Source organism: Neoarius graeffei, chromosome 20 (genome assembly GCF_027579695.1).
Source record: "Neoarius graeffei isolate fNeoGra1 chromosome 20, fNeoGra1.pri, whole genome shotgun sequence".
Lineage (NCBI taxonomy): Eukaryota > Metazoa > Chordata > Actinopteri > Siluriformes > Ariidae > Neoarius > Neoarius graeffei.
In genome coordinates, this window is record NC_083588.1 from 66,562,821 (window position 1) to 66,575,865 (window position 13,045).

Sequence of the window (13,045 nt, forward strand, 5' to 3'; positions counted from 1 at the left end):
TCTTCAGCAGCAGCTCTCTGAAATAGTGTCTCTCAATGAGTCGGAAATTGTTCACTGCTTTACTGCCCACTGTAAACTCCAGGCTGACACACGCACACACACACACACACACACACACACACACACACACACACACACACACACACACACACACACACGTGCGCACACCAGCAGTGTTAGGTTATAATGCAGCTGTACTTCTCAGTCAAACTCTCAGTCTGAGTTTAAAAATGAAGATGAGACGTACGTGGCTCCGATTTCTCTCAGGTTCAGAAAAGAAGGTGTGAAATGATACTGAATAAAACGTCCTGCTTCTGTTTCCACTACATCTTTAATTTCTGAAAGAGAGAGAGAGAGAAAACCTCAGTAAGTTGTGGTCAGAGAAGATGATGGTAAATGGGGGATAACATCTTTCTCTCTTTCCTAGGCCCCACCCACCAGGCGCCACCGACTAGACTCCACCCACCAGGTTACAATGTGTTCAAACTGTGTTAAAGCTGGACTCAGGGCTGGGTGATGTGACAGTATAATATTGATATTGTGATAAATTATGGACATCGTGAAATCTTTTGATTAAATATGTAAAAATAATAATTATGAGAGAGATGAATAATTATTTCAGACTGCAGCTGATGACAAAATTTTTTTGTACTAAATTTTTGAAATTGTAAACTTTATTTTTTAAATAGTTTTTCATGTTAAATATTTGTTCATAATTTTTTTCAATTTATTTTTATAAATAAAAATATTTTTTAATATGAAAAATCCAATTGACTATTATCTCTTCTATTTAATACATTCTTTTATTGCTTCTTTCTGTGTATGTTTTTTTAATCTCAATTAGATTGTTTTATTTTCTAGTTTCTAGAAATTCTTAGTATCAAGTATCTTAGTAAATGTGCTGCTGTAGAGAAATAAATTTGACTGGGAAATAAATTTATTATATTTTTTTTTTAAAATAAAATACTCAGTATTCCAGGCTCCAGATCTACTGACACCCCCCCCCCCCCCCCCCCACACACACACACACCTGTTGGACAGTGTCGTTTCAGGTCCAGGATGACGGATCCGTGCTCCAGGTCTCGGATTTTGAAGCGGGAGAAGCGGATGTTGTAGATGTTGTCCTCCGGAGAGCAAAGATAATCTACAGAACATTCATCAGGTCAAACTGTGTGTGTGTGTGTTGTGTTTGATACAAAAATATATATTTTATGTGGGTATTCATCCTATTGATGAATACCCACATAAAATATGTATTTTACCGCCTATTGTCGAGGCACCTGGAGGGCATGCTTCCCATCACACTTTCTTACACAGTGAAAGCCTTTGGGGCACAGTATCACACATCCTCCACTGAGATCCCTTCAGGAGGAACTTCATCATGTCACATATTGTGGCAGCCTTGAAGGCACTTTATCACAGTTCCTCACATGTAGTGGAACACTGTAGGTCACTGCATCACATACACTGGAAGACCACCCTAGAGGGCACTTCACATTTTCTCACACTTAGCAAAAGCCTAGAGAGCACTTTATCATGGGTTATTGACTGAAAGGGCACCTAGGGGGCACTTTCACTCTGTTTATTTTTTTTTTAACTAAAGGGACGCTGTGGCCCTGAGTCTGCCAGTGATCATCACAAACCTCAACTTCCACATCTCAATAACATCATTTATACTGAAATAGATTCATATTTTTATACACACACACACACACACACACACACACACACACACACACACACACACACACATATATTTAGTGCTCCATGCTAAACTGGAGGCTATACACTTCAATTACTCATTAGCAACATGAGCTAACAATGTCCAAAAACAAATATCAGGACATTAATTAAGGACATTTAGCCGAGTTTATCTGTCGTAAAGTGGACACTGTGCTCACCTTGTGTGTATCTCGCCAGTGTGAGGACGTACTGAGGGGTCACGGGGTCACCAGGCTTCCAGTCCACCACCACCATGCTGTCTTCTCGGGTCCTCTCAGTAACACCATCCAAAAGAATCCCGTTCCACTCCTCCATGTCCTTCATCTGTCCCATCATGTCTCCTCTCTCCTCGTCCTCCTCATCTTCTTTGTCCTCCTTCTGTCCCATCACATCTCCAGCCTCATCCTCTGTCTCCTGGCTCTCCTCCTGTCTCTCAGGAGACATCTCACGCTCCTTCTCCTCCTCACTGTCCATGTCTCATGTCTCCGTCACTGCACCCAGCGTTGTGTCTCGTCTCTGGACCTCGGAGTTGGGAATAAAGGTACACACACACACACACACACACACACACACACACACACACACACACACACACCGTCTCTGTGATTTAAATGGATTAAAGTTCTCATACCTCTAATCCGAGCCAATCCCTAATTAACCACCACAGCAGCTACGGCAGCCTGCAGAGGACAAAAACCAAAACACAGTGACGGAGAGAGAAAATCGAAAACACACCATGATAGTTACATTCATCTTCTACACTTTATTAAAAAAAAGAAAGGTTCCTTAAAGCAGATAAGCAGAGCCTTTATTTTTAAATACATTTCTGAGTGGAGAGTATCTCCATCCTTGACTCTTGTATGCTGCATAAATGGGAATAAAAAATATATTTGAGAGTTAAAATCAACCGCCAAGTTTGTATTGGAGCTGAGCCAGCCAGCCCTGAGCGCGTGACATCACAGCAGGAACTGGTTTTAAGGCCGAGGCCTTTGACGAAGTCATATAAATAAAAATTTATGGTGAAAGTAAGAAATGGCGTTACCGACTCGCTCAACTAAGACTGATTTGACTTCATTGATTGTGGGTTGACTCTCATTAAAACAGGATGGGTGTTATAACTTGTGCAACATACATGTACATGCGTGCATTTTCACTGATAAAACGTAAAAGGCTCATTAAATAATCAGATGAACTGAGACAATCACATTCTGAAGCAAATTAAATAATCTTATACCGCTAACTTAAACACACAATACAAGTTACATGGATTAATCCAAATGTAGGGAAACAACGAGTTGTTTTTGTATCCAAATGAGAGTCTGAGCTTACCCGTCTGTGTTCTCGCTTCTTGAAGGCTGATCTTGTTGCCGATTGTTTTAAAACAATCTGACTTTCAGTTGTTCGTTCAGTTCTCTGTTCATTCGCTTCTTCCACGTAAGGGTGAGATGGCAGCGATATCCAGTTTAGAAATCAGACTGCTGCTTCACTCATTCTCCATTTTCTCCATTACTGAGTCCTCCGCCATTACTGCTCGGCTCAGGCAATTACTAAAACCCAGGACGGAATGGGATGTCACCGGTTTTAGCAACAACTGCGGGGAGGTCACTGCCTGAGTGATATGTCACATCCCGTTCCATCCCGGGTTTTACCAACAACCCTCGGCTCACTCCGGGAGAACTGGTGCAACTAAACTCACTTTCCTTTAAAAAATAAAATAAAATAAATAAATACTTTCCTTTTCTTGTTTTTTTTCTTTAAATGTTGGTACTGCACCCTCTTTCAGTACAGGCTTATAGCCAACGCTCCTCAACAGATCAGAGGTCTCGTACAAGTCTTCAGTAAAATGTGCAGAGCAGAGGAGAGACCACTTCGTAGGCGCCCAATGTGCCCGTGAACTTCTCGCAAAACGCATCCAAATCTTTGCAGTTTGAACATTCTTGGGCCATGAATGCAACGTAAATCCACCTTCTGTCGTGTTGCTGCACCGACCAGCAACACATCTATGTGTCATGGTGATAAATTAGCTCAAAATGGAGGATCGGAGTTGCAGTCAGCTCTGTGTTTTAGTATAGCGGAAATGGCGATGAGACCGATAGACTTCCTGCTGTGGTGTTACGGACATCAAGGTCATTCACTCAGACCGCTACCTGTATAAATCACTTTAATCGTAAAAATTACTATATTAGATTTATTGTTAATGCTTAAAACTATTCCTGTGCCGTTCTTGAAGTCTCAAGGCATTTATAAACAAAAAGTGAGGCCATGGTTCTGCATATATGCTTTAAGGAGTCTCTTTGGTCAGGGGTTCCTAAAAAGGGGTCTGTTCAGAACATACTCTCTCTCTCTCTCTCTCTCATTCAAGTCCAAAACATGACACAGAAATTGAAATCAAGTACAGACAGAAGGTCAGATGCTCAGTAAACTCAATACTGAAGCAGAATCAAAAAGCAGAAGAAGCCATGAAGCAGAAGATGAAAAAGCAGAGCAGCAGTAACAGCCAGCACGTCTGTCTCTGACCAAGTCTCTCCCTGTGTGTCATGACTGTGCTCCAGTACCGTGTTAGTGACCGAGTCCAGGTGACTGTGAACATGACGGCAAGTGTGCTTGGTGGGAGCTGTAGTCCATGGCCGCCATGTTCTTAGGCCGTGGTGTGTTCTGGGAGGTGGAGTTCAGAGGGGGTTCTGGTGTAGACGTGACAGCATGTTCAGATGTTCATCATGAAATCAAAATGGTGTCAGTTTAAACATTTGTTCTGAATTCTGAATGTGATATAAATATTTTCTCATTTATAAATAGTTTATAAGCATTTATAATCATCTCTAATCATGTTTTAGCTGTTTTTGGTGCATGAATCAGAAAGGAACCCATTCCCTGTTTTTGGAAAAGGAGTAACAGAGGAACAGAGGAACCTGCATAGCTCCAGATCATCGTGTCATAACAGTCACGGTTCATTCTTAACCTCATCACAGTCTCCATTCAAAACCCATGGGGGTGCAAACTTTTGCATTCAAGTGTATATATATATATCACCATGGGACACAGACATATCCTGCAGTTATTAATGTTCTTCAGTAGACTGCAGGAGGTTTCTGCTGCATTCGCAGGACAAACTGAATCACTCCAGTTTCAGTATGAGTTCAGAGAAATCTATAGTCATGACCTCATGTACAGCCTCAGGTTTTTTTTAAATATATTTCTCAAAAAGTGAGAACACCCATCAAAAACAACAGCAGCATTAAAGCAGCGGTCAACGAAACCACTTCCTGTAGACCTCCTCCCTAAAACAGGGGTCATGTGGATGTAGATTAACTTCCTCTCTCTCTCTCTCTCTCTGTGTGTGTGTGTGTGAGATGGAAATTTATAATTAATCAGCATCTCATTCCAGGATGTCACACATACACCTGATTGATTAGATTAGATTAGATTAGATTAGATTAGATTAGATTAGATTAGATTAGATTAGATTAGATTAGATTAGATAAAACTTTATTGATCCCTTTGGGAGGGTTCCCTCAGGGAAATTATGATTCCAGCAGCATCATTACAGATAAACAGAGAAAAGAAACAGAGGAAAACTTCTAGATAAAATAAAATTAATTAAGTATTTACATATACAAATCTAAAAATAATAAGATATGGGGAAGAGAGGAAGGGGAGGAAAAATTAAAAAAGGGGGGGGGGGGGGGGAGAAGTTCCACCATGAAGCTGAACATTCTGAACTGATTGGTCAGAAAGTGTTGATTAATTCTCTCTAACAGCAGCTCTGACAGTAGTGCAGGTTTATTTATCATTAATGCACTTGTTCTAATATGTTATTGTTTCTATAGCAACAGCTCATTCACAGGGGCGTGTCCAGCAGATGCTCCACTGATAATAAATGGAGTAAATTAATGAATTTAAGAGCATCGTCTGTGGAAGGAGTCTCCAGTGTGAGCGCTGTGTCACAGTCAGAGGTGAAGCTGTGAGTTTGAGTTTTCTGATGTCTTCAGGACAGAGGAGTTTACACTTCTTCTTCTTTACAGTTTCTCAGGAACATGATAGAACAAACTTTTTTTGTCTTATTAACTAGAAGAGAGAATAGAAGGAGACTGATGACGGAACGACTGAATAAAGCACCTGGGGACGTGTTGTTGTAGGAAAATAATCATCTTCAGCGTGCTTCCAGTAACTCTACAGTATTCTCTGAATTATTTTTCTGAATTTCTGAATAAATACAAATATGATGTTTGTTCCACTTCTTATTCCTGTAAGGATCTTCAGTCAATGAGAACGTATTCAAACACGGTTTCATGAAAATGTCAATCAGTTTCGTGAATCGATACGGGGGGGGGGGGGGGGGGGGGGGGTTACGGGGGCGGAAAGGGTGCACAAAATTTTGCACTCCACCTTACATGACCTGAGGCATTTTTGTTCTCTTATTTATGAGTCAACCGGATGTTCAAACCTCTGTGTCTTTTTCCTCTGCACTGAGGCCGACGGATGAAATGAGGCGGAGCCACAATACCACATCCTCCCTACACCTCTCACCTCAGCAGTCGCCATGGCAACCAAACAGTCATTTCCGCCTAGAGACTGCCCGGGGTGTGAAGTATCCCAGAAAGCATCTGTGGCAAGAGATACATGCGCAAAAGAGGAAACCATGGAGAAAGAGGAAGAGACGAGGAGACGAGACGCATTCGTGTTTGTGTTTCTTTTTTGTTTGATCAAATGAACGACGCTGACATTTCGGAGAACGAGACGGTTTGGTTCCGAGTTTCAGAGTTTCTGTGAGTAGAACTGCATGCCATATGGTTTCACACAATTTCTAACTATTTTTAACCTCTTGTGTTTGTGTGTGTGTGTGTGCGCGCGCACGTGTGTGTTTCAATAAAAAATTCTCAGAGTGTAGAAGAACCGTAGCTTCTCTGAAGTATTTCTCACTGCAGTCTGTGTTTGTAACCCTTCTCTAGAAGACATCATGATGAAGACAAGTATCGTGTCTCTAACCGTCTGGTTCACTCAGGTTCTAACCCTCTGTGCTCTTCATGAAAACCTTCTGACCACACCGGAGCTGGAAGTTTCCACAAGGTCTGAAAACCTCACAACAAACAAAGATGTCAGGACAGAAACAGCAACAACGGATGTGATGACCACAACAGAGTCAGCAGATGAGTTGCTATCAGATCAGACGTCACCTCTGACATCCATGCTGGAGCTCAGTGGCTCTACAAGCTCGGTGGAGGACGACAGAAGAAACAACACCATCAGCACCTCTCACCACAACATCATGAGTCTCAATGAGACAGCTGTCTCTACAAACACCACGAGTGTAGCCATGGAATACCAAGAAACAGGAACTGGCCCTGAAAACGCAAGTATAAACATTCAGGAGATGACTGAGTTCTCAACATCTGGAACATCCATCCAGCTGGACCTTGATGTCCAAACAACAACATCGATGAGTTGGACAGAAGATAGAACAAGTGATACTGATGAAGCAAACACCAGCAAGGTGCCACTGATTTACTCAACATACGAGACTGATGTAACACTAACCAACGGAAGTGATGGCACAACAGACCACCAAAGTCCATCTCCAACTACAGCAGGAACCTATCTGGAGATACTTTCTACAAACCAAACACCTCCAGATGACACCATCAGACCTACTGGAACATCAGGACATATCAAGATAACAGCAACACCAGTCCTTTCTACACAAGTTACAAGCGGATCCACAGAGAACACAGAGGAACCGCTGGTGTCTAGTATGGAGATGATGGACTGGAAAACAGAGGAGAACACCAAAGCTCTCACAACAACTCAAGGAAATGTGTACAATAACACGACTTGGAGAGATGGAGCATGGTCTACAAACACTGAAGACACCTGGAGCACCAACACCACCATGTCCAAGAACGTCCCCACATCAGAGATGGAGACAGCACAGTGGACAAATTGCTTCACCAAGGGTTCATCATCTCAGCCTCGCCATTTCTCCAAGCTAGTCTGTTTCGTCACATTATGGACTCTCGGGATGATCGCATCAATCTCTCTGGGCCTCACCGTGTTCCTGTGGGTGCGTCTGTCTGTCACAAAAAAGAGGGCAAAATTTGGGGGACAAAGACAGAAGAACAAAAAAGGACATAGACCAACAGTGAAAGAGAAAGAGAACCTGTGGGCAGAGCCAGACTCATCCACCGAGGAGAGAGTGGAGTTTTGGTACGCTGACGGGGCCACGGTGGAGGAGAACAAGAGAAGAAACAGATCAAGACAAGCGAGGACGAGGTCGAACGGAGAGAGGCAGGCGGGGACGGAGGAGGACATGTGGATCCAGCCGACAGTGACGCTAAAGGACATCACGGAGTTCTGGTACACAAAGGGGAGAGTGAGACGCGACGAGGAGACACGATGTGAACTCAACGAGGACGGAGTGTGAAGGAGAGAGACACGCCGAGAGAGACAGACTGAGAGAGGGAAAGAATCAGAGAGATGGAGACAGAGAGAGGGAATGAAAAAGTGAGAAGGATGAGTCTGTGTCCAAAATAATGCTCTACGCCTGACTCCCTAGAAAGATCACGCAGGCTCACGCAGCCACACTACAGAGTATTATTTTAAACTCTGCCTGCAGTGCATTGTGGGAGTTAATCAACATACAAACCACAGAGCAGCCTGAAGAGTGCACTATGGAGTGAACAGGGCGCAGTGCTGAGTGCGATGTGTGTATTCAGCTTCATGATGTGTAAAATCACACACACACACACACACACACACACACACACACACACACACACACACACACACCTACTGTTATGTCTTCAGAAGAATATTTGTGCTTGATTGAATAAATTGTATGTAAATAACCGTGTGTGTGTTTGATATTCAGTTTTACATAATACATCAAGATTCAAATGCATCAGAATGCACATCATGTGATTAAGGGGCGTCAACCTGTCAATCACTGAATTGTAGCTGATTCCAGATTGCTGCTCTCGTAAAGGTACATCTGAAAAGATATTCTGAGTTCTGAACTTTAAAAAAACCCTGGATTATTATCTCATGTGGCCGACAGGCCGATCTTATCCCATCATGTCCGTCTGTCCGGCGTCATCCACATTTCATGAAAATCGCTTCTTCTCTTTCAATTCTTCACCGATTTTGATACTTTCTGGCATGAAGGTAGGGGGACCTAGGGTGCATAGAATTTCTACCCAGATTTGCTTTATTACAATTATTAATGAAGTTATGGACTAATTAAGCCTTGATGAGCAGTTCAACAAAAATCGCTTCTTCTCAATCAATTCCTCGCCATTTTGGATTCTTTCTGGTAAATAGGTCGGGATTCCTAGGGTGGATATCGCTTCTATATGTAACTTGTATGTAGTGTATATAGTTTGCAACATTTATTGCGCAAGGTGACCCACTTTAGATCGTTCTTTCTGGACTAGACGGGGCTGGAGCTAGCTACGCCATCATTGACGCTCTTATTATTTAAAAAAAATCTTTTTACAGCATCATCCAATCAGACACATTCCTGCTCCAATGTCTAATTAAAACAGTCCTTTATAAATCTATAAATACACACAGAGCAGTGGCAGCTGGTAGTCTTTCAAACAGGGGAGGCTGGTCGGTTACGATATTTCCAGATTTTAAAAGAAAAACATCAATTTTGCCCATACTCTTGCCTCTGATCTGGCTGATTGTTGGCAGGGTCACAAACTGAAATAACAGGTTCTTTTGGCCCATTAGCCTACTGTCCAATATACATGATGGTGGGGGGGGGGTATATTTTAACATTTTATATTTTAAAATTGTGGCATGTTGTTTAAAAATTGATCATTATTGAAAGCAGCTCTTTGTCAGGAACCTCAGCAGTAACAGCAGAGTGTTCTGGAATCGGCACAAGCACTGACCTTGGGGAGCCAAACATAGAGCTGGGGGCCACACATTTCATTCAATGACACTTTCCCTATATTTTACTTATTTTGACTGAGAAATGTTTTATTGACAATTTTGATAACCCTTCACTTTTAATCCAGGTCTGTAGTGTGAAATGTTCTCGGCTGTGTTCTTGTTTAAAAATGTTTTCCAAATTGTAGCTGTGTTTAATTCATATCCAGAAAAACATATATTCCAATATAATATACTCAGCATAAACATTTTAAATAGATTCCATATTTTTGGTCCATCCATGACATATTACTAAAGTAGCCTATTTACTGTTGTTGATGTGGGTCACTTGCTGTTAGCCAATTCACTTTCTCGTACCAGGAGAGCTGAAAGGAACGAGTATTATTCCCTACCTTTTTCACCAAGTCAATTTGAGGCGTTGGTCTACCCTGCTCTTTAATTTTAATTTTTTCCTCGAAAGGAAGACTGGCAAATGGCTTCGCCAAAATTAAATCAGCAATGCTTGGCATCCGTGCGCAGCTTTCTTGCTAGCTGACTAGCCCCCTCAAGTTCAAGTTCAGTCACTCAAATAAACAAAATTTCTGGAACTAAGATAGCAAACTTGACAACACTATATTTACACTTTATTTACAATGAAAATATATACAAACTAAAAAAGCTGGTAGAAACCGTATGTAATGAATGAAATCGAAATGTAAGCTGATCTCTTACAATACACCACAGCACTTGCGAATCCGCATGGGACTGAAATTCACCGCTGCCTGTCTATATTTGAAACGAGCTGTCAATCAAAGAAAATATCCGGCCACTTTCACCAATCACCAGTCTCCTCGTGGAAAGCTTTGCCATGTCCCTCCCACTGTGAGGCTGGGAGTCCGGTGGGTGGGCATTTTCGCAGTATTTGTCCAATAACTGTCTTGCATTTTGAGATTGAAAGCGCAGAGCTCCCAAATGCCATTGAAGTGCACTGAGTCTGGGCTGCATCGCGCTGTCACGAGGGGGAAAAACTCACGCACACATTAGGCGAACTGGGGAAAGTTATAACGGAATGATTTCGTACTGTAGTTGGGTTGAGCACATATATTTCTATGATTCTGGATCTGAAATAGCAATGTTATAAGGTCGGCTATAACATAAGCCTAGCGCAATTCATCATACACGATGTTCGTCATTTTTAGAGGAGGCTGAGCCTCCCTCGCTGTCTTAGAGCAATCGCCCGTGACACAGAGGTGAAACACTCCGAATGAACCGTAATGTGTGTCGGAGTTTGAAGAAGGATGCAGCAGTTATTCATTTTTTCATCCATGACGTCGAGCTGGTGGCCGTTCAGTCTGTCTGATTGGTCACTGTGATGCAGCTAATTTACATAAAGTCAAAACCAGCTCACCTTTTCTCCCCACACCGCCATGTTAATCACAATATCACAATCTAACAAGTAAAAACACGCCTCGGGCTCCCGAGTGGCACAACAGAAAAGCATTGGCCCTGTCATAAGAGATCACAAGTTCTAGTTTGTTTGAAGCCACACCCTTCCATAGCTGAGAGCTCAGTAAGGTGCTGTGAGGGAGGAAGGGATGGAGCATTCTCTCTGCCCTGTCAATTACAGGGATGCTAGCCAATCATAGGCGTCTGTGAGCTTGGGCATACGAGGTACAATCAAAAAGTTCTGGGATTGTTCGTCTTGGGAGTGAACGGAGCGCAGCACGGTGATGCACGTGCAGTAGGAGCGAGTAGTAACTCTCGGGACCTGTGGTATATGCACTTTTGTGATAATGTGCACGTGTACATTTGATGCAAACATCAAACTCTTTGTCAAACTCCAAGGATCAGCAATGGAGACCCTGGAAATGCTTCAGCAAGCCGACGGCGATGATGCACTGAGCTGGTTGAGGTGTTTCAGTGGCATTCAGGTGTCAGGAGGAGCAGAACGTCGTCCTTCAGTGACCTCCTGCCCCGACTGAAGCGCCAGTGCCAATCACAACACCTCACCCAGCTCACTGCCATAGGCCTGCTGAAGCATTTCAAGGCTCTCTGTTGCTGATTACAAATTCCTGCATGTTGCACAAATTGCAAATGAGCGTGTACTCGTTGTCACAAGAACGAGAGTCACTGCTCGCTCACTCCTACTGCAGGTGCCTGACCTCACCACACTCTGTTTATTCATGAAGGGAACAGTCCTGTGACTTTTTGATCATACCTTGCATGGAAGTGGGTAGATAGCGCTTTCCTCCATGTCTGTTGCCCCGCCCCCAACTCTGTATGAGCAGCAGTTCCAAAAGATGCAGTAGGCTGGTTTCACATCTGTTGGAGGAAGGGCACGATAACCTTCGCCCTCCCTGGTTGGAATCTGTGACGTGATTGGAGAGAGCTGTCTGGTGGGTGGGAACTGGCTGTGACTACATTCAGGAGAAATTTGGGAAAAACAAAACGAAAACAGTATGCAGTAAGTGTTGTCACATCCACATGGAGCCTGAGAGACCTTATTTCCGTGGTGCTGTTGTGGTTTCTGTAAACTGCACCACTGCTGAAATGGATGAAAGTTATTGAATAGTACTTCCTATCAGAAATGTACAGAAGAGGAACAAAAGATATTACTTTCACAATGTGTTTCTTTTCAGATGCACTCACCAAACCAATCCTTCACAACCTCGTTCTAAATCTGGGTAAAAACCGTTCGATAGCTCAGAGCACCTCACTGAGGAACCAGGTGTTTCCCCTCTCACTGGGAGTTTTAGTTTATTTTCATGTCTTTCTACGTAAACTCTCGAGATGTATCTGCGAAAATCCCAACAGATCACCAGTGTCTGAAACTCACCCACCCCATCCTGTCCTGTCTGGCATCAACAACTGTCTCACAGTCACAGTCACTGACATCACATTATTCACAGTCTGATGTCTGATCTGAACTTCTTTTACTGAACCTCTTGACTTGTGCCACCTGATTGGAGCAGATGTGTATGGGTTCCTAATAAATTGGCCAGTGTGTATACATTATAGTAGGTCTCAAAATGTGGCCTGGGTGGGCGTAAGACTGTTGGATGAAATGTTTTATGTCCTAGTCCAGTGTTTTATTCCTCTTACGCCTCAGCTGTTTGTCATTGATTGTCATTACTTTTTTAAATAAACAGTGACATGACGTTCTCTTTATCTGTTCGTGTTGTGAATGTTTGCGAAACAAGTTCCTTCCTGTTGTTACTTACGTTACAGCAGCTGTCGCCTCACAGCAAGAAGGTCCGGGTTTGAGCCCCGTGGCCGGCGAGGGCCTTTCTGTGTGGAGTTTGCATGTTCTCCCCGTGTCCGCGTGGGTTTCCTCCGGGTGCTCCGGTTTCCCCCACAGTCCAAAGACATGCAGTAGGTTGACGTGGGGCGGCCTTAGGCTGAAGTGCCCTTGAGCGAGGTACTGAACCCCTGACTGCTCCCCGGGCGCTCTGGT

At 43.1% G+C, this 13,045-nt stretch overlaps 2 protein-coding genes across 5 annotated transcripts in view; one reads left to right on the top strand and one right to left on the bottom strand.

Moving 5' to 3' along the window:
• Positions 1 to 13,045, bottom strand: part of unc119.2 (unc-119 lipid binding chaperone B homolog 2) — a 19,766-nt gene extending 6,721 nt beyond the window's left edge. Inside the window, exons 1-6 of one of the 4 annotated variants that reach the window (XM_060902345.1) lie at positions 12,813 to 13,045; positions 11,810 to 12,008; positions 1,902 to 2,244; positions 1,031 to 1,144; positions 248 to 338; positions 1 to 83 (exon numbers count right to left, since the gene is read on the bottom strand). The exon at positions 1 to 83 is cut by the window's left edge and continues 90 nt beyond it. In XM_060902345.1, coding sequence (XP_060758328.1) covers positions 1 to 83; positions 248 to 338; positions 1,031 to 1,144; positions 1,902 to 2,196 — 583 coding nt within the window. In that variant the 5' untranslated portion in view covers positions 2,197 to 2,244; positions 11,810 to 12,008; positions 12,813 to 13,045. Of the gene's footprint in view, positions 84 to 247; positions 339 to 1,030; positions 1,145 to 1,901; positions 2,373 to 3,051; positions 3,415 to 11,809; positions 12,058 to 12,812 lie in introns of those variants that run through there. The other 3 variants (XM_060902346.1, XM_060902348.1, XM_060902344.1) reach the window with 3 other exon arrangements.
• Positions 6,314 to 8,564, top strand: si:ch73-248e21.5 (mucin-2). The gene is made up of 2 exons (XM_060902343.1): positions 6,314 to 6,488; positions 6,672 to 8,564. Exon 2 carries the CDS (start codon positions 6,680 to 6,682, stop codon positions 8,138 to 8,140), a length of 1,461 nt encoding a protein of 486 aa, XP_060758326.1. The 5' UTR covers positions 6,314 to 6,488; positions 6,672 to 6,679; the 3' UTR covers positions 8,141 to 8,564.